The 20717-nt window shown below is 51.4% G+C and overlaps 2 protein-coding genes across 2 annotated transcripts; both read right to left on the bottom strand.

Annotated features, from left to right (window-relative positions):
• Nucleotides 1-5102: 5102 nt before the first annotated feature.
• On the bottom strand, nt 5103-6711 carry HOXB1 (homeobox B1). Its single transcript, XM_071577525.1, has 2 exons — nt 6099-6711; nt 5103-5428 (listed from the first exon to the last, which is right to left on the bottom strand). The coding sequence occupies exons 1-2, from the start codon at nt 6709-6711 to the stop codon at nt 5103-5105; spliced, it is 939 nt and encodes a 312-aa protein (XP_071433626.1).
• An 8335-nt stretch (nt 6712-15046) lies between these two features.
• HOXB2 (homeobox B2) lies at nt 15047-17942 on the bottom strand. The gene is made up of 2 exons (XM_071577372.1): nt 17376-17942; nt 15047-16231 (listed from the first exon to the last, which is right to left on the bottom strand). The coding sequence occupies exons 1-2, from the start codon at nt 17767-17769 to the stop codon at nt 15660-15662; spliced, it is 966 nt and encodes a 321-aa protein (XP_071433473.1). The 5' UTR covers nt 17770-17942; the 3' UTR covers nt 15047-15659.
• Between the last annotated feature and the right edge of the window lie 2775 nt (nt 17943-20717).

The following is a 20717-nucleotide window of genomic DNA, read 5'->3' on the forward strand; positions in this document are numbered from 1 at the left end:
CCTCCTGCTGCCGTTTTTATGGCCGCACTGAGTTTGCAGGACTGTGCCTTGTCACGAAACCCCCCCGGGCAGAGTAAACGTCCATGAACTCTCCACCCTCCCGGAAGGGCTGACCTGTGCTCTCCACACTGAAAAGCAGCTCCTGCCTTTCTTGGTGTGTCCTCCCTGGCCCAGTGATTTTCTTTTTTAACCCCAAATAATTTTTCAAAGCAGCCTCCTGGCCGGGAGTGCTGAGTGCTGGGCTGGGATGCAGAGACCCAGGCGTGACCCCAGCTCTGGTCCTCAGGCCAAGCTGGGCCCATCTTTGGGTGAATTCATTTCAGGCTGAACTTTGTGTGAACCTGGGCCCGAGGGGAAGGGAACCCGACAGAGCAAGGCTGATGGAGGCAAGTTCTGAGCAAACCCATCAGGCTGAGTAAATATTGAACAAATCCATGTGAAGGCTGGGGTTGAAATGGAGCTGTCAGACCAGTGTAAACTGAAAGGATAGGTGAGGCCTCTGAAGAGCAAGGAAACATTTTGTACACTCACTTCAGCAATTGTTCCTTCCACCCAAGCCCTTTGCCCCAGACCTCATTTCACCTGCCTGAGGGGTTAAAGCAACCCCGAAGCTGATCGGTGCTGAAATATCTGTGTTGGTGGAAGGGGATGGCCGAGGGGCAGAGGGGTGACAAGGGGACAGCACCGTGGGGTGGCCCTTGCAGGGCAGTGAAGCAGGACCATCACAGCTGGGGTCAAACTTGAGGCAGCAGATCCGAGGTCCCTGACTTAAATCCAGGTGACCTGTGGGGCATCAATCCTGAAGAACAAATATATTCCATTTTTGATACAAATACAAGTGAAATACATTGTCTATAAATACATATAATCCTAATAAACACAAATATATGGCAAATATAATCCAAATATTTGCCCAGCTCCCGGGTCCTACTCCAAGTGGAGGTGCCTGGGGATGAGGAAGGGTTGTTGGATGGGCCAGTGAGATCTGAGGGCAGCTGCACTTACCCAGCACCTCCCTAAGCTGCAGGTCTTCTGCCTGGTTCTCCAGGGATTTTGGTGACACTTAAAAATATATTCATGTCAAATTGTTGCAAAAAAAAAATTAGCAGGCATGAAAATTCCTCCTGGTTTACCTGATTTAGGGAGCATTGACCCCTTGGCAGTGTTGGTGTGGAAGCAGGTGCTTGGGCACCTTCTTCCCTTGGTGCCACTCGCAGGAGATGGTTCAAACTCTTGTTTCAGTTCTGACTCCCTTGCAGTGGGATGGAAACATCTCACACTCTTCTTGCTCTGGTTTTGCTGAGAGCTGGCGAAGGGGTGGCCTCTGACTAGTTCTGGAGTGTGAAACGAGTTTGGAGAAACCTAAAAGCCTTCCTCCCCTCTTCTCCTGCACTTCAAGGCTTCAAAGGCTTCTAGTGCCAGTGACAGCCCAGCCCAGCCACGGCTGAGTCACTGAGGGGGAGGTTTTGTCCCCAGACAGACACCCCAGGAACGCTTCACACCTTCAGCGCAAAGAGGCTCCGGGAGCAGTTGAAAGCAGCCAGCAAAGTGGAGTTGAAAGTAAGGAGGTCTTCCGGGTATTATTATTATTATTTTTTAATAGAATGTCCTCTTCCAAGATCAAAAGGGCCTCACACGGTGAGAACAAATGCTTTAGGGAGAAGAGAAACATTTCACACCAAGGGGTAAAGGAACAGATGGCCCTGGAGGAGCTGCCAGGCCAGGCCGGGTGAGCAACTCGGGTCTCTGCTCTGGGGACAGAGCCAGAGGAGAGGGACTCTCAGTGTCCCTTCCCCATCCCCTCCTCCTGTAGAGGGACAGCAGATCCAACACAGTGACTGCCACTGATAATTTACACGGTTTCGTTTCTTTAACAGGGAATTTGCTCTTCCTTTGGGATATTAAAAGAATAAATCTCCATTAAGACGTGGCTTTGTGTGTGAGGGTGTGTGGGGACTTGGCTAATTTTCCTGCTCATGAAAAATGCAATACCAGGGACCCATGGACAGACACATGGAGATGGGGGAATATATGGATTATAAAAAGCCACTGTGTTTGCATCATTTATATATCTATATATAAAAAAGGAGTGCGTGTAGACCTCATATTTGTGACAAAGCCCAACTGTGGCAGTAGGGCCGAGTCTTGGTAAGAGTCTTCTGCACGACCTTTCTGTGTCCCACCTGGATGCACAGGTACCTGTGTGGGTCCTGAAGTACCAGTGCCCGCTCTCCATCACCTCCTCTGGGTGTGGGACAGACACGGGTGTCCCTGTGAGGGACCTCTCACAGTCCCTCTGCCCCCGGCCCAGGGACCCCCAGCCGCGGGTGTCCTGGCGTGGCCTTTCCAGCCGGCTCCTGCTTCCCAGCGGTGGGTTTCGGGCTCCTGAGACAAAAGGGAGCGTGAGAAACTTGGAGGGAGAGCAGGGGGAAAAAGAGATTAGCTGTGTGCGGTGATCGTTGTTAGAGAAACACGGCTGGGCAGCGAGGGGGGCGAGGGACCGGGCGAGGGGGAGCCCGGCGGGGGTTCCATATGTAAGGGCGCCTCGGCCTCGGCTCTGAGGGCTCTTCCGGAGAGTCCCTTTGAGTTTCAAATGGGAACTGGGAGCCTTTGTTGTGCCCGACACACTGACACAGCGGTACCTTCCTTTTTATCCCGGCCTTTCCGCTCTCCCCGGCCTTGCCAAGGCCGGCGCTGCCCGTCTCACCTGAGAGAGAGCTGGTGCCAATCCCAGTCCCGCTCCTGGTGCCAGTCCCTGTCCCAGTCCCGGTCCCTGTGCCCCGTGGGAGCAGAGCTGGGCACAGAGACACACGGGGGTGAAAATCGCCTCAGTGGACACACACACGGATTCTGAGGCACGAGGCTCTACTTCCATCACACAGATTCAACGAAACCTTCCTTCGCATTGGTCCAACCAATATGTCAAACCAAGCTGGCTCACACCCAACAGGTTATAAAGCCGGTTTTGGCTGACTGGGCTTTTTTTTTCCCCCCTGGCATTTTGCACAAAATCCTCTTTCCACCTTCCCTCCGCCCCGCCTTTTTTTTTCCCGCCTTATCTTTGAGCTAATTGGACACTCAAAAACCTTTTTTTGGAGCAAAAGAAGTGTATTAGATGGGGAAGATTCTATCTCCGGGGCAGAGCGATGCCCTGTCGCCCAAGGCCCTCCACATGAGCCGGGCCACGGGGCGGGCTCGGCTGAAGCCGCAGCAGGTACTTTGCTCATTCCTCGTCCCCCTGCCGCCCCCACCGAAAAGGTTTGCAAATTTGGCGAAGCCAGAACAATAGTTTCTCCTGGCAGCCCTTCTGTTTACTTGTTTAGAAATCCCAGAGGCGTTTCGAGGTAAAAAGGTCAGAGCTGTACCGGGCCCGCTGCCTCCTCCCTCCCCTCCAGCCTCTCGCCGGGCTCTGTCCCTTCGTGAACTGGACTCGTGTGTTGCTCATGCTGTGGAAAACACCCTCTCAGGGGTCTCCCTGGGAAGCTGAAGGGAGGAAACCACAGTGACACTTCGTTTTGCTTTGGAGTTGTATATAAGTTCTGTGTAAGTGAGAAATTCGCTCTGCCCCCACCCCGGGCCCGAGGTCCGTTCCAGTTACTGATGCTGCTTCAGTGATGCAGATTTCCTTCCGTGCCGGGTCTCCAACACTGAGGATGAGGATGGTTTTCTGTTCTGATCAGGCCTCGTTGCTCTGTGAAGTAATTCCAAGGTGGGAGCGCCGCGTTTCCATCCGGTCCCGTCGGGGGGAACTGCCTTGGAAAGTCCCCGCAGCGCCGGGCCCGATCCTGCCCGTGCCAGGGCGGGGGGTCCGGGGGTACCCACGGAAAGCGGCATCGGCCCTTTTGTCTGGAAGCTTTGGCAGCAGCTGGAGACTTTTTCCTTCCTCCTCCCCCTAAACCCAGTCTCCCCAAGCTCCGTGTCCCGCATTTCCCTGGACGGGAGAGATTTCCATTTCGTTTAAAGTCGGGAGGACTTAGATGTGGAAAAAAAGTAAACTTTATTAGACTGAGGTAGTTTCATTTCGAGATACAGAGCACGGGGAAGGGAGTTGGAGGGGAAATGGGAGATTCCGATTAAGAAACAGCTAGTTTTTTCTCGATGACGTTTTTCCCTTTAAAATAACTTTTAACCAACAGTTGTCCTGGTTTTCACTTCATCCTGCCCTGAAATTTTTCATGATGGAGGGAAAACATTTAGCCATGGTTAAATAGTGGTTTTATCTGACTCCGATAAGCCTAAGAGGGTGGGGGTGCAAGGAACGTGCTACTTCGCTCCAAGACTTCAGGCTCTCGAGAGGCCCAATAAATAGCAGCCAGTGCATCAGTGCAGGGGGGGCCGAGCCCCGCGGCCCCCCCGAAACCTTGTTCCCATCCACCTTCACACCTCCTGCGACAGTGACCGAAGTACCCCGAGGTCAGTCTTCGCCTCCCCTCGTTTTCTCTGATAACACAACCCACCCTCCCCCGCCATCAGCAACAGTCACCATCGCAGAGCGTGTGGAAAACCCTGTAAAAAGCAGAAATAGTGCAAAATGGTAGCAGAGGAGTTGCATCTTTTGCTCGGTGTTTGGGTCTTTGCAGAGGCCTCGAGCATCTTGGTCCCCTCAGATCTCATTGCAAGATATACATACAGTAAATAACAGGAAAAAAATAAAAAGTACCCCAAACTTTTTTTTTTTTTTTAACAATCTCGCGAGGAGGAAAAAACGCATCAAACGTGAGACTTGCGCAGGGAAAAATCGTTGTGCACATTTTTAAAAACGGGACAAAACTAAATTCGTTTTAAACTTTCTGTGGGTGAAAGTGCAGTTCCTAAAGGGGAGGGAGAAGGAAGAGGGAAAACGTCCCTGAGACAAACGCCTATTGCTAAGGATACAGGAGGACACGGCTGCTCCTTTGGAGTCCAGTGTTTTATAGAGGGTCTATAAATTAAGAGAGAGAAATGCGAGCGGGAGGATTGGTATGACACGCGTGGGGACGGCCGGAGCCACGGGGGTGCTCAGGGGAACGCGTGGCTTCCCTCCCACGCGTGTGTGTCTGCTGGAGTCTGCAGACCCCCGAGGACAGCCCCGGGCTGAGCTCTGTGCCCCCGCGCGACGCGTTTCAGGAGGACACGGAGCTGGGGGAGGCCTCAGGTGAGGTGCAGTTGGACTGGTCCGAGGCTTCACCCGCCTCCTTTGCAGACCTGGAGGCAGCAGCCGGGGCAAGACCTTCCTTTTCCCTCTTCTTCTGCTTCATCCGCCTGTTTTGGAACCAGATCTTGACCTGGGTTTCGTTGAGCTCCAGGGTCGCGGCGATCTCCACTCTCCGGGCCCGGGTGAGGTACTTGTTGAAGTGGAATTCCTTCTCCAGCTCCGTGAGCTGCTTGGTGGTGAAGTTGGTGCGGATGGCGTTGGGCTGGCCCAGCAGTCCGTACTCCGACACTTTAGCTGTGAAAGACCAAACAACAACAGGGCAGGAGCAGCCAGAGGAACCCCCTCTCTACGGCGGGGAGGGCTCTCCCTCGCTCCCCTCCTTTCCTGGGCTTTTGGTCCCTCCACCGCCCGGAGTTCTGTGCTCCCTCCCGGGCCCTCAAGCTCCCAGCCTGGAGGCACAGACCACCTCGTGCTCTGCTCTTCCCCTGTAACCATTCCCTCCATCTCTCTGTAAACTGCCTGAGGTTTAAACGTGCGTGGGAAGGAGTGGAAGGGGAGGGCGAGGGTGGTGATGGGGAGAGGAGGAGAGAAGACTCTGATCTAAGGAAGATTGTGGAGAACAAGTTGGACAATAGGGAGATGGAAGCCACGACTGTGGAAGAAGCAGGAAGCCCTGAGTGCTTCCTATTCCGATCTGGGCTTAAATAGCATTGGGCCTGCGGGAAACTGAGCTCAGGGACCCTCCATCAGACGGGTCTGGAAAATCTCTGGATGGGGTTTAAAAAAAGAAACCAAGCCAAACACACCCAAACCAAGCCAAACCCATGTTCTCATGGAAGATGAGCCCGGTCACCTTGGGGACACATCCCGGGGAAGGCGACCTTTCCTGGCAGGACCGAAGGGCTGCCCCTCACCTCTCTCGGGTGGGGACCCTCTCACTCGGCTCTGCTCTCCCCAAACTCACCTGTCTTGGGCGGGTTCCTCTTCACCCTCATCCAGTCGAAGGTCTGAGCGGCGCTGGCGCTGGGACACGGCTCGGAGGGACACGCAGGGTCTTGGTCCTCGTTTAAAGAAGGCGAGAGGTTGCTGTAAACGCCGGGCAAGTAGCTGGGCTGCTCCTGCCCGTAAAGGTGTTGCTGCTGGTACTGCCCTGCGGCCGCCACCGCCCCGCAGTAGCTCTCTGCCAAGGAGCCGAGGTTGGAGCCCGCGTTTGCGGGGTACCCGGACGCTTGGAAGTACAGCCCATCCACATCCTGCTGGCCGAGGTAGAGCTGGTGGTGCCCGTAGCCGGGGCCGCCGCTCTGGGCTGGGTACCCGGCGGTCGGGGCAGCGCCCGCGAAGGGGCCGGGGCGTCCGGAGGAGGGAGGGTGGTAGCCGGGGGGCTGCTGGGGAAGGTGGGCGGCCGCGGCCGCGCTCCCTCCCACGCCAAAGCGCCCGTCTCCGTTAAAAGTGTCACTGGCGGGGCTACCTGAGCAGGAGGGGAAGGAAGGGGAGCTCGGCTCTAAGTGGTGGTAGGCGCCCGTCCCACGGTTACAAATTGCATACTCTAAGAAGGAGTTCATCCTGGTATTGTCCATCTGCCACTGATGGAGGAGGGTCAGCCTGTTTTGGGGGGGATTCCGCCTGCCCTACAACCTTTAGATAGTATGTCAAAGCTGTAAAACTTCCTTCCATGCATCGCTGGCCCTCGAACCCCGCAGCCTTCGGCGGGGCCGGGGGGAGCCGGGGGGGCGGGCACGGCGTCGGCCCAGCCCAATGAGCGAGGGGCTCCCGAAGTTTGTCACATCTCTGAGCTCATCCATCAAGGGCCTGACATTTGCATGACAAAGGGGTTTCAATCAAACCCTGCCCATCAATCTGATAACAACACGAATACGTCAAAATCTTTCCTCAAAGACTTTAAAAGAGAGGAGAGAGGTGGGGTGCGGGGAGGTGGAGGGGAAGAAGGGCTGGGGGAAGAATTAGAATTGTCCACAACTGTTTTAAGTGCTAAAAAGGCCCCCGAGTTATGCGATGAGCCAATTTCAGCAGAACTTCCCCTTGCCCCAACTTAAAAAGCTTTTCCCCAATCCCAATCCCATGTGAGAAACCAAAAAAAAAAATAAAAAAGGGAAAGGAGATAGGGAGGTGTGAGTGGTCTGTCCCTCCAACTACAAAAGGATGCTCTTAATCACTTGGAAACTTTTCCCTAGAAAGTGACTTGAACGTGTTTGGCTTTTTCTGGCATGAGGAGTCCAAGAAAAGCTCTTAAGAAAAACACGCCCCATGTGTTTTAATTTTGCCACACCAGCTTTGTGTCTAGGGCCAGTGTGGGTAAAAGCAATGTAATTAGATCAATATTCTAATGAGGCGAGGAAATAAAGTTAGGGAGACAGAATGTCTTTTGTTAGAGAAATACCATGCCCAGCTTAGCAATTAGAGGAATGGAACTAAAAATGATCCATGTGTCCATCTACGGATCTTCCCATCCATCCATTCACCTACACACTTACTACTGACACCGAGGCTTTGAGGGTTTAAGCAATTCTGAGACATTAAGCTCTGCTTTTCCATGGCAAACATGGTTTGATCTTGCCCCGAATCTGTTGTCAGACTGGAGTTTGCCCCAGCAGGGTCCAGCTGAGGAGTAGGTGGGAAGACTGAGTTCAGCCCAGCCACTCCACTGTTCAGAGAATGGAAACATAGGTGGGCAACATTTATTTACTTGTTAGCAGAAGGAAGACAAGAGCACCCAACAATATGACGCCCACAGTCATTTGTTACTTGTCAGGATATTTAGTGGTTATTCAGCCTCCAAGAAGAACCGGGAGGACTCTCGTTCTCTCTCTCTCTCTCTCTTTTTTCTTTTTTTTCCTTTTTTTTTTTTTACCCCAGGCCAAAAGTTCACTTTGAAAGGCAAAACCACATCGTTTAGCTGCAAGATCGGGCTGATGCAACACGTTGGGGTAACATTTGTTAAGAAGCTGCAAAACTGCAACACAAGCAGCCATGGCATCAAACTTCCTCCCTCCTGTAAATCCCTCCGAGAGAAAACTTCCGTTTTAGCCAATTACAGCTCTCGTTCTTCAACGAAAAGAAGAAGAAAATTATTTCTAGACCTGCGTTCCTATTTATTCATTTATTCCGCCGACTTTGCTGATGCTGAGACTCGAGAAGAGAATATTTTAGGTTACAAATGTTCTCTGAAACTCTCTACCTCCTTCTTTGCATAAAACAACCCAAAGTGAATATAAAGATTCAAAGCTACTCTCATGTCATTCCCCTTGCAAGAGAAATCGATTTCTAATTTGATTCCAGGAGTGCTTTTTATGTTGTGTTGCACTCGCGTTTAAATGAATGTATTATATTTAAACGATGCTCGCAATAGATGATTTATGGCTGTAAAATGAAAAAAGAAAAGGATAGATGTTTATTTCACCCTTGAATCAATTGTTTCATATTGTCTGATAATTTTCCACCGTGATCTCACTCCACTGTTACATCAAGGGGATGCTTTATGTCATTAAAATGCAGCTGTCTCCTGGAGTTGCTGGATTAGCTCGGAGACAACTCGAGAGTTATGGAGGAGAAAGTTTTGCTGCGCGTTCTCTCAGCGAAGCCTAAACCACGTTTAGACCTGAGGTGAAAACACGGAGTTTCCTCGGTAGATCCTATCCAAAAAATCTGATAGGACGGGGTCAAAACTTTAGCCAGAATTGCAGCAAAGCCACTCCAGCTCCGAGTCTTGGGGACAACGAGACGGGGATGTGGAAGTGAAGATGGAACGAGGGGAGACTGTGCGGGGCTGGAGTCACTTGGGAAAGTCCTTTTTGGTCCCTCTGTGGCGGGGCACGTCAGAAGACGAAAGATGGGGTCTTGCAGCTGATTTCCTCCCTGGAAGGGGCCTCCACCTTCTCCCCCTTGGCTGCCCCCGGGCGCTGTGGGGCTCTCGCCATCTGCTCCTCCCGCAGCCCTCCAGGCCCGTCGGGTCTCACCTGCCGGGATGGGGAGCGCAGGCAGCGAAACCCGGGCGGGGTTTCTCCAGGGAGGCAGCGGGATGGAAGATGCCGCGTTCCCAATCCCTGCCGGGGCCAACTCCCCTGGGGAGCCCCTTCCCGGCCCTTCCAGGCTCCTGAGTTTCACCCCACCCGCACCCCTCCAGCCTCGGCTTCCCCAAAGTGACCTGTTCTTCCCAAAAATTCGCGGCTTGTGGCGACCGGGCGGGATTTTCAAAAGATGCCGCATCAAAGTGTGTGCAGAGACACCGAGAATTTCAGGAACGGCCTTTCCAAACTTTCTTCGTAGTCCCCTGCCCTGGATCTGATAGCGAATTAGTAAATGTTGTTATTTTTGTTATTATTATTGGGTTTAACTCCCCCTGCGGAGAAAGTGTGAGATCCTTCTTTGGTTCAGACCTTCATAACTCGCTGGAGAAAGAAATATCAGGTTATTGTTAACGATCAAACGCTGCCTGAGCCTAATTCTGCCACGTACATATTTATTTCTTTAAGCCCTCCTTTATGGGGAGTTGAGAGAGTGAAAACAGTCAAAGAAAAGGTGTAGATGGAGACTCTCAAGTTATTTGAGCTCTGTTCTACCTCTTACTTAGCCTTTCGTTTCTTTATTACTTCATTTTAACTCACTTTTTGAGAGAGACGGGAATTATTCCTGCTCCCTAAATCACAATCGGCACAGCTGGGGGGATGCTGCTGTTTTTCACTCAACAGCATTAAACCAAAATATCTGGAGATGGATGAGCAGAGAAACTGAGAGGGAAAATTTTGGCTCTTTGATTCCTGGAAAAAGAAGCTGGGCTGTCCCAGGGCATGGTGGGACAGTCCATGGCAGGCAGAGGAGATCATTTCCCTGCCTGCTGGTCCAGATCCCTCTCGCAGCTCTTCGCAGGGAGTTGCTTCCCTCCCTCCCGGCAGCTGCTGCGGGCCCAAAGCACTTCAGGAGCCACCGCCCCTAAACCTCAGGCTTTGATCCATGAGCAGACAAGGAATGAGGAGGTCAGCAGAGGCAGAACATCGGTTTTCCAGGGAGTTCTTGGTAGCGGGGACCTCCCATGCCCACCAAAGACATCCCGTACCTTTGGCCCTTCCATCCACTCCGGGGCAAGGGGACTCGGTGTGACAAAATCTGAGGCAGGTTCGCTGTTCCGGGATGGAAAACCAACCCCATTTCCTCTCTACTAAATTAACAAGGGGTGTCTTTTGCTGCCCTGGGACAAACCCCACCTTTAGTTCCGATGGAAGCATCTTACTGAAATAAACTTTTCTTGAGAGCAGTTTCTCCCCTCGAGGGGCACAAAGGGACTCCGGGAGCCTCGGGGCTGCTCGAGCCAGAGGAGGAAGAGCGAGAGAAATCTGTCCCTTCCCTAAGAGATGCTTTATTTGCTTTCAAACCTGACCCGGGGGATTGTGACCCTCTGAAGGCACTTTGTGGGAACACCTCCTGTAAGAAATCTTCACCCGAGACAGACCAGAGAGGGTTTTTGTGCAGGAGACAAAGAAGGAATTAAGCATTTCCAAAGGCTCCGGAGTGCTCAGAGTCTTCAGATGCTTCGTCTTGGAGTTAAATATAACTCTCTGCGGAGAAAGTTTGTGTCGTGCGTAAGAAATGTCACTTCTGGCTCCTGGAGGGGTGATTTATGTGGAGCAGCGCTGACGCTGGGGTGCGTGTTTGGCTGAGGACTTGGTAATCACCAAAAGGCCTTGGCCCTAGGAATTGTCAGAGAAATTTATAGCCCCGGCTCGTGGTCTGTTCAGCTATATTTGGGGGTAAAAACTGAAAAGGGAAAATAAAATAGTATATAGAAAAAGGTTTTGGAGGTTGGGAGTCCAAAGAAGCGCAGAAGGAATCTTTCTAATGAGTTACAAACTCAGGGTTATCTCCAAGCTGAAGAATAAATACGCGATAATTAAGATAAGATACAATAATTCTTATCTGCTGCTCTCGAGAGCAGGGCGCGGACCGACAGGGTTGGGGTGGGGACCGGCAGCGTGATCGGCTGTGATGTGCTGAGGGTCCCTGGCTGGGGACAGTCTACAGGTGGTCAACATCTCCCGAAGGGGATGGGAGACTTGTTAGCCAGGGATAGGGACGCTCCTTGTGTGTTTGATTTCCTGAACAACACTTCGAGCGGAAGATTGTGTGAGAAATGTCTCTTTTGATTTTTTTCCCTTTTCAGGGTGGCACAAACCCCTCAAACTCCGCCTCCTTCTGCGCCAAGAGATCAAATTCCTCCTCCGAAGGAGGAAACCTGTCCCGTTGCCTTGTGAATCGCATCGGCTGTTTCGATGTGGTCCCCAGGGCAGAAGTGTGGCTGCAACCCGGGTCGTCCCGTTAATGAGTTTCATTGAAACCTTTTTACTGGGGGAGAGTGGAGAGGAGAGGTTTGTAACTGCTGCCCCTGTGCAGGGACCCGGGGGGTCCCAAAGCCCTCGGGTTTCATTCAGATCCAGCACTGGCAGGCCCGGCTGGACTCGCTCCTTAACCCGCCCTTTAACAAGTTCATGAATTTATTAACATCCCCATCAATATTGCTAATATTAGTAGGTCGGCATTATTAATATCAACCGCCGCTAGTGCAATCAGGATCCCGCTGGGAATGAGAACCAGATCCCACGGGACGAGCTGCTTCTTCGGAGAGTTCCTTCTTTCTCCGTATTTTCATCTTCAATGTATATGAAGAGGAAACAAAATCACCGGGATAGATGCAGGAGGTTCCAGGATGGCGAGAAGGGGGAGGTTCTCCTTCTGTCGGTGGTGGAGACTGGGAGCGGTCCTCAATACCCGGTAGATGAGGACAGGGAAGTGCTGGAAAAGGATGCAACAGCTCAGCTGACAAAACGGTCAGGGGAGGGACATTCCCGGAAAGCTGGAGTCTGGCTCAGGGGGAAGGTGGGAGTGATTTCCCGGGAGAAGTTAACTGCTCCCACCTCAAAGGCCCACTTCTGCCTCGCCAGAAGGTTTTCTTGGCTCTAGCGGGTTGGTTCAACATCTTCAGGGCTTCGAGTAGCTCTTTAGCAAACACATCCCCAGACTAGATCAGCACAAGATAAATATTACTTTAGCATCCCCACAACACGTGCGAGAGTATCTCATTTGCATATTCCTAGGTTAATAATCGCGAGGCAATTGCAGTGTTTTGACAACGATCAAGAGCTGAATGTGCTTAATATGCCTAATATATGCCCTGCAGTTGCACGGAACAGAAGGGCAGGGTTGCAAATATGCATTCCCCATTTGTTTGACATTTTGAAGAAGGTAAAGAATGGCTGAACTAATGGCGAAATCTTACAGTCATTCAATAATTTAGATTTTATTGAATATTCCCCTTCTTTCCTCCGACATTTCAGTCTTGCTAATTAGGACAAATAAGAAGGGGCCTGCTGTTAGCAAGGATAATAACTGGCGAGGTTCCATTTATTAAGTCACTTTCCGTGGGTGTAGAATTGATCTGTGGCTGTGACTGGCATGCTTTCTAGACCTGCAGCAACTTCGAGAAGTCATTACGGTCTGCAGAAGGGCCCTCGTTAGGGATTTGTATCGATAAGGTCTCAAGGTTTACGTTGAGGGGTCCGTGGAATCCCCTTCCCCGCCCCCGTCCCAAGCGGTGCTGCCTCTTCCATTGGTGGGGGCCGCCCCCTCCCAGCCCCCAGCACGGGGGGACCCTGCAGAGGTCGGTGATCCTCTTGTCCCCTCCCTCCGCCTCGCCCTTCCCCTCCTCCCTTCTCCACGGAAAGGGCGTGTGTGGTTGTGGAAATCCGCTGCAGATCGATTCGCGGAGAGAGATGTATCTCTGTGCACTTATTTTTAAGTTGAATAAGGAGGTGCCTTCCCTGGAGTTGTGCAGATCCATGATCCCGACCCTCCGATTCCCTGCTCCTGCCTTCCCTGGAGATGTGCAGATCCATGATTCCCGACCCTCCGATTCCCTGCTCCTGCCTTCCCTGGAGATGTGCAGATCCATGATTCCCGACCCTCCGATTCCCTGCTCCTGCCTTCCCTGGAGATGTGCAGATCCATGATCCCGACCCTCCGATTCCCTGCTCCTGCCTTTCCCAGCAAGCCCGGATTCAGGATGGCGCGGGGGGAGGAGGCGAGAGGGGAAATATGTAAAGCACTGAAACAAATGGCGCTTTGATAGACAACGTCTGGCAGTGCCAACGCCGCCGCTGAGTATGTTCCAGAAGCTGGAGATATTAAATAAACTTAGAGATAATGAATAGCCTTCTGTGGTACTTGGGCTGTGCCTGGGCTTTCCTTCCCCCCAGAACTCGTGACTCTGGGACTTGGAGAGCGGAGAGGAACCGGTGAGAGAGGGCAGGGCGATGCGGGGGTGGGTGATGGCTCCCAGGCGGGGACGAGAAGGCAACTCGTCTGCAGGCAGGGCCAGCCATGCACCAGACGCTGCCTTTTATTTATGCGAAGGTGTTAAGTAACGTTCACTTGCATATTTAATTGCGATCTACTTCGATTTTCAATATAAACCCACACCTTCCCGGAGTGAGATGCTGGGAGGTTTGAATCGTCTGCTCGTTTGGTAAGGAAAGAGCCAGGCAATATTATTAAGAATGAAAAGGTAGCCGTAAAATCAACCCCCCTTTGTTAAAGCGGAAAGAGAGAATCCAGATCTTCCAACAGCAATTCCGAAAACATCTGTCGAGGGCTTGCTTCCTTTATTTCTTTTCATTTCTTTTTACAGCCCGGAGTGCAAAGCAAGCCCAGCTCTGATGCTTTTAATCCACAACAAAATATCGGGCGACCACGCGGAAGCCCGAAAGAAAGGGCTGGTGGCAACATCTCTCCCCGTGGCTGCTCCGCGCATTTTAAGGTGTCCCCCCCGGCCACTCGGCCCCCCTTTCCGCGCTGCTTTCGCACAAACCCCTCCTGAGCGCGTCCCAAATTTCGGCCGTGTCTGAGGAAACACCGATGACTTAGCAAAGACGTAACATGATTTATTTTGGGTGTCACCGCGATTGATTTCTGCGCTGACCCCTTTTCATTCATAAGCGTCCCCTCCCCCCCACCCTCGCCCCGTGCCTCATCCTTCCTGATATATGTGTTTTCTATTTAAAATTATATGTTTTTAAGGGATCCACGAGCCGGGAGAGCAGCACAAATGGCCCTGGAAGGAGATCACAGATTTATAAGGCCGAAGGAGTTCTCGTTTCTACTGTTGGAAAAGAGGGAAGGAAAAAAGAAAGGCCTCGTTCAGGCCCATCTCTTTTCCCTCTTTCTTCTCCAACGTTTATTTACTGACTAAAATCCCGGCTCCCACCACTCTCTCGGCGTGGATTTTTAGCATTTATACAAAATCCTCCTTTTCGCCCTGTTTTTTTTTTTAATTTTTGGTAGCCCAGGACGTTTTAAACCCCAGAAACTGCGACACGGCCCGGCTGGATCCTCTGCTGCAAGAGAAAGGAGAAGGAGGAGGAGGAGGAGGAGTGGGATGAAGGCCGGGATGTGGGAGAGAGGAATGGCCCCAACTCCGGCCGCGGAATGTGCGTGGGCTCCGCGCAGTCCCCGCGGCCCCCGCGCCTCTCCCAGAGCTGCCTTTGTGTTGCTTTCCATCCCTTTATCCAGAGATTTCCTTAGGGGAAGGATTTTTTTTTTTTCCGATTGCAAATATAGAACCGCAAATGTTAAAATTAGACATGAACGTCCTGCTTTGATTTAGTAAAAATTAGAAACGAAATAAATAGAAACCAAGCGGAAAAAAAAGGCAAAAAGAACCGAAGGCAGCAAATATTTCTGACCTCCGGAGCCTCTTGAAATGTTAGTTGGGAGCAATTCCTTTTGTTTCCTCTCAATGCACACGAGGAGATTATTAGAACCTCATTTCCACAAAGCAGAAAAGAGGAAGACAAATGATTTAGGGGAAAAAATAACACGTTTTCGAATGAAATGTGTAGCAACACACGATTCTTGGTTTTATAAAGACATTTATTTACTCTATGAAAATAATATACAATAAATAATTTGCCCTTTGCTATTAAATTATTTGAATAAATAGTCTACATCTAAAACTTAAAAATAGGAAGGAAAATTCCCCTGATATTTTTTTTTAAATTTAGCTTTATTAAGAAATCTAAAAGTCTCGTTCTGATTCCTGAGAAAGTCGCTTGAAGGATTTACAAATATTTCTCTCTTGAGGGCTGACATCTCTGATGTGCGTGAGAACTATCGGCTGCTTTCTTTAAAATAAATATAAAGTATAAATAAAACTATCGTTAAATACCTGCATTTAGCAAAACTCGGGCTGTTCTTTCATGTGAGCCTTCTAGAATAAATACTGGGAGGGTGATTTGGGTCTCGTGGAGTGAGGAGCTTTAAAAGTGAGGAGTGAGGAGCTTTAAAAAGGAAATATTTTGGGGGCGGGGTGGGGTGATTGAATGAGAAATGGCTTGAGGCTTATTTTGGGGGTGTCCCCCTTCTCTCAGAGACGAGTGGGGGGAGCTGGCAGTGGCTTGGTTGGGGCTGGTGCCCCTGGAAGGGGGACAAGCGTCCAGACGAGGTGTGGGGGGACAGGGGGCCGCTATTGGAAATTTAAATGTTGCAGATCTATCGTACAAAGTGCGCTCGTAAAAAAGTCCAGATCTTCCTCGGAGAAGTGGACGGGGCTGTCCAGGGAGCCGTGGAAAGTTGGGGAGGAAAGCCCCTCGGAGAGCTGCAGGCAGGACTCGGCCGAGAAGATGCTCAGCTCGGGCAGCAAAGGCGAGTCGCGACTGTCGGGACAGGCGCTCGGCTCCCCCGCGGCCGCCGGCTCGGCGCTCCCGGAGGGTCCCCCGGGCTCGGGGACCGGCCCCAGAGCGGGGCTCCCCTCCGCCTCCTCCGCGGGGTCACTGCCCTCGTCCAGGGTGGGGTAGGCGAGATCCCCATCGGGGGTTTCTTTGTACTGCGTTTGCCTCTTGTGCTTCATGCGGCGGTTCTGGAACCAGACCTTGACTTGGCGCTCGGTGAGGTCGAGCAGAGCCGCGATCTCCACCCGCCGGGGCCTGCAGAGGTATTTGTTGAAGTGAAATTCCTTCTCCAGTTCCAGCAGCTGAGTGTTGGTGTACGCGGTGCGGAGCCTCCTGGAGCCGCTGGTGTCTGTCAGCCCCTGGGTGTCTTAAACACACAGAAAAACTCAGGTTGAGAGGAGCGAGGGGCAAGTGGAGGGGCTGGAGCCGTCCCCTCCCTGTTGCGGGCAGGGCAGAGCCGTGCCCCGCACTACCGAGCACGGGGTGGGTGCGGGGGAGTCGCTACGTGAGGAAATAAATGTTTAATTGAACTCTTCCCACTGTGGAAGAGGATCGGAAATCATCCTCCACTTCCTTCGCCTCAAGGAGGAGAAGGGATTTTGTTCCCTGGCCTCTCCCTTTAGAGAACTTCCCTCTCTTCCTCTCTCTCGCCGTTAAGTGGAATTTCGAACCATTCCTTCTTTTTTTCCCTTTCCCAGTAGTTCGGGACGGACGCTTTGATTTCATTATTCCTGTTTTATCCGGCCAATGAGCTCCGGTGTCCGCCCTTCTCCTGCCCGAGCATTCACCTGGACCTTGCTATTAAAATACTGAAACGGTGAATTGTGTCTCGAACACTTTATCCCGAGGGAAGGAGGGTCTCTGGCCGGGGGCCCCGAGCTCTTTGGCCAAGGAGCGCCTCGGAGAGAGGCTTCTCCTCTAATGTGGAACTAGGGGAGAATTTGGGGGTGTCATTTTATTTTATTTTGCAACACCGTGCTGGAGGCTGAGAGTCCAGCTCTGGCTCGTTCACCTCCCCATCCTGCTGATACCAACCCCCGTGTTACCCACCCGTCTTTCTTTCTCCCCCTCCGCACTTCTTTGGGTTTTTATTTTCTTTCTTTTTTTTTTTCCTTTCTTTTCCTCGTAGGCTGTAAAAAAATGCGGGGCTAAGAGAAAAAAAAATTCAAACAAACGGAGCTGTGGTTCAGCTGCAAAATCCCCCCGCTGGTGCCCGGCTCCCCCAGCCCCCTTTCTCTCCCTCTTGGCTTTCGCAGAAGTTACAGCAATTTGCTCTTTTCTTTGCGGGGGGAGGAGGCAGGAGAACACCCCGCTGTCCCCCCCGGGCTGGGGACATCGCTGCGGTGTATTTTGTTGCGTGACACAGTTTCGGGGGAGGTGCGGGGCAAAGTCTGTTTGGGGAGAGGGGCTGGGGTTGGGATGCTTTGGGGTGGGTCGGGGGAGGATTTTTTATTATTCGGATCCTCTCCGATTTCAGCAGATATACCCCCTCGCCCCCTCATTATACCAACCTGCAGGAGATCCTGCGGCAGGGACCGGCACCGAGGAAGATGACGGAGGGGAAGAAGAGGAAGAAGAGGATGGAGCCTGGGTAGCTTTCTTGGACGATTTCTTCTCCTTCATCCAAGGGAATTCCGCTGCCAAGGGGCCGGGCTGTGCCGGAGCCGAGGGCTGGGGCTGGAGCAGGCCATGAGATGCTCTTTTTTGGCTCCTCGGTCTTGCCTGGCTGCTGGAACAAGGATTCAGGCTGAGAACGGCTTGCTCAAAAGGAGGAGGAATTAATGTCGAGTCCTTGATTGATGAAGTTTGAAATGTCTCCAGGACAGCGGGAAGAGACGTCAGGCACTCTGCGAGCGAAGGCTGGCTATTTATAAACCCGATCTCCCTCTCAAATTCAAAATTCATGGCTTTTCCAGGGCCCAGGGTTTAAAAAGCGGGAGGGGGGAGAGGGAGGAGGAGGGGGGAAGAAAACGGAGGGCCTCGGTTTTTTATGGCAGTGATGATGATGATTCTCGGGCTTTTTATAATTGTTATATTGCTGATAATACAGGCGGAGGGGGACCTTGCTCTGGTAAACTCGAGACTGGGGCGAAATTGCAGCCAATTCCTGGTCACGTGGCCAGCCCTGGCCAATGGCAGGCGGGGCCTGGTGGCAAACAGAAAGCATTATTTTCTTTAATTGATTAAAAAAAAAAAAGAGGCGAGAGAAGAACCCCCAGAAAAGCCACAACCACGCACCACCACCCCGATGCCATCACCCTTCCTCTGCTGGTCACTGCCTGTGCTGCCTGTGTTGCCTGTCCTGCCTGCCTTGCCTGGGTTCCTGCTCTCTCTGTCCTGCCTGTGCTGCCTGTCCTGCCTGCCCTGCCCTCCCTGCCTTCCCTGCCTGTCCTGCCTTCCCTGCCTGTCCTGTCTTCCCTGCCTGTCCTGCCTGCCCTGCCTGCCCTGCCTGCCCTGCCTGCCCTGCCTTCCCTGCCTGTCCTGTCTTCCCTGCCTGTCCTGCCTGTCCTGCCTGCCCTGCCTTCCCTGCCTGTCCTGTCTGTCCTGCCTGCCTTGCCTGTGTTTCTGCCCTCTCTGTCCTGCCTGCCTTGCCTGTGTTTCTGCCCTCTCTGTCCTGCCTGTGTTGCCTGTCCTGTCTGTGCTCCTTGCCCTCCCTGCCCTGCCTGCAGCAGGTGCCTCCGGGCTCTGAGTTCCCCAGAGTTGGTACCCCCAGGTGATGGATCCAGGGGTGGCAGAAGGGGCTTTTCCCCCCTGAGATGCCCAGCTGGCTCTGGGCTCTGGCAGCCACTGCTGGGGCGTGTTTCCATCCCATCCATGCATTAGAAAACTCGGGAAGACGAAGCCAGTGTGAGTGTTTGGTCCAGAAGTTTGTGTCTGGAAATGAGCCCATAGGAACTCAAGTGAGCTTTTAAGTCAAGGATAGTTAGACCAGCCTGATTTACCAGGTTAAATTACTTTTAAAGAACAGTATAATCCTTCTGCTTCCAAAGCCAGACATAATGGACCTTTTGCACTTTCCTTAAAGGCCAAACATATTTTAAGGTCACAGATATCTTTGAAATCACATTTCTCCCTTCCCATCTCTTTTTTTCCCTCCCATCTCTGATGAACAGTGCCACTTTCAGAGTTTACAAAATAAATAAATAAAATGAAAAGTCATTTCCCAGGAAGAATTTTTTCCCCCCTCTTTAAAGTGCTCGAGAACACAAACTGAAAATAAGAGAGAAACCATCAATCTTTTTCTCGAAAGACTTTTGACAGCTCGGCCTAACTCACTCAGCAAAGAAATTTGGCTTTTGCCAAAGAGTTACTTAACCCAAGAAGAATTTATAAAGTTTAATCCACCTCCCTGACATAGGAAAATGTAGAGAGCAAAAATTTCGTGAGGGGAAACAAAAATTCCGCTGCCTGGAGTCGAATGGAAAAGTGGCTGGTTCGTAGTTTGTTTGTTCAAGCTCCATTTCTCCCATTTTGCAGCAGGGAGGGACTGGCAGGCTGCATTCACGCAGGGAGAAGCCTGGAAACTTTTGTCACTTCAAGCATCTGTGTGGGTGGGGAGGCTTTCTGAGACACACAGAATAAATCTAAAGCTGGAGCTGAAGCCGAGGCTGAAGCAGAGTTTTGAAAAGGGGCAAAGAAAATAATAATAATAATATGATTAAAAATATACAAACCAGCTACATTTCATATTGTGAATGTGCTTATCAAAATCGCCATAAATCTTCTCAATCTCAACAGATCAATGGAAAAAGAATAGTTGGGTTTCTGGTCATTTCTTTCTTGTTTGGATTAAAGTGAAATTTTGAGAGTCTTGGGATCTGCTGGTTGGTTCCTCCTTTTTGAGGGGTGGGGGGTCACTGAGGAGCTGGGATGAAGCCAAAGAGTTTGGGATGCAAAAGGAAACTCTTTCCAGCTGCTCCCAACAGTTGTCTCTGCTTTTTGCTCACACTGAGTTGCAAGGAGGGGAAAAAAAAAGGAAAAAAAAAAAAGAGAGGGGAAAAAAAAGAGAGGAAAAAAAAGGGAAAAAAAAGGAAAGGAAAAAAAAGGAGAGGGGAAAAAAAGACAGAAAAAAATAAAAGTAAAAAGAACCTCTTGGGGAAAGAGGGATTTTTTTTTTTCCCACGCAGCAAATGGAGGCACAAGGGAGAAAAAAAAATCCCCATTCAAGAGAAAAGGCATCACATCCTACAAATAAATTCACAGGGTTGGTGAATGACAGAGAAATGCAATAATTGTAAGACAAACCCGGGCCTGCTGCTTTAATGCAGTGGCACAAATGAACCCGGGGACGTGAGGAGTTGTAGGAGAGGGAGCCCAAGGAGCCACTGCGAGATGTCACTGTCGGAGCCCCGGAATTGGCTGAGGTTTTTTTTTTCCTTTTTTCCCGATTTTAACTAGTTCCTGGGAATCCCTGACACAACCCCAGCAATATGGCGACGGGAAAAACACATTCGGTGGGGATGGGAGGGGGAAGGCAACGGCAAACCTTGTGCTTTGAGCCGATCCCAATCAGTGCCTACACGCTTTTATGCTTTTAAATTATAGTAACCCCGAACGGTAAATTGCTCCTTGCATGGACGGGCATAACCCAGCCCCGGTCCTGGGGAGAAAAACAAGCCCTGTCTCTCGGTGCTGCCGTTATTTATTATTGCACCAAGGTTATAATTATTAACCTGGAACTTCATTTATTAGGAGGGCTCAGAGCCGGCGGGAAGCTCAGCATCATTTCTCATGTGAACCTTTCTCCACTGGACCTTTTTATACCTGTGGGTTTATCCAGGCACCTTTGCCCGTCCCTGGCTGTGCAGGCAGGTGTATAAAATACACACACAGAGTGTTCCTACAGCCCACTC

The sequence above is a fragment of the Pithys albifrons genome, chromosome 25, assembly GCF_047495875.1.
Source record: "Pithys albifrons albifrons isolate INPA30051 chromosome 25, PitAlb_v1, whole genome shotgun sequence".
In the NCBI taxonomy this organism is placed as follows: Eukaryota; Metazoa; Chordata; class Aves; order Passeriformes; family Thamnophilidae; genus Pithys; species Pithys albifrons.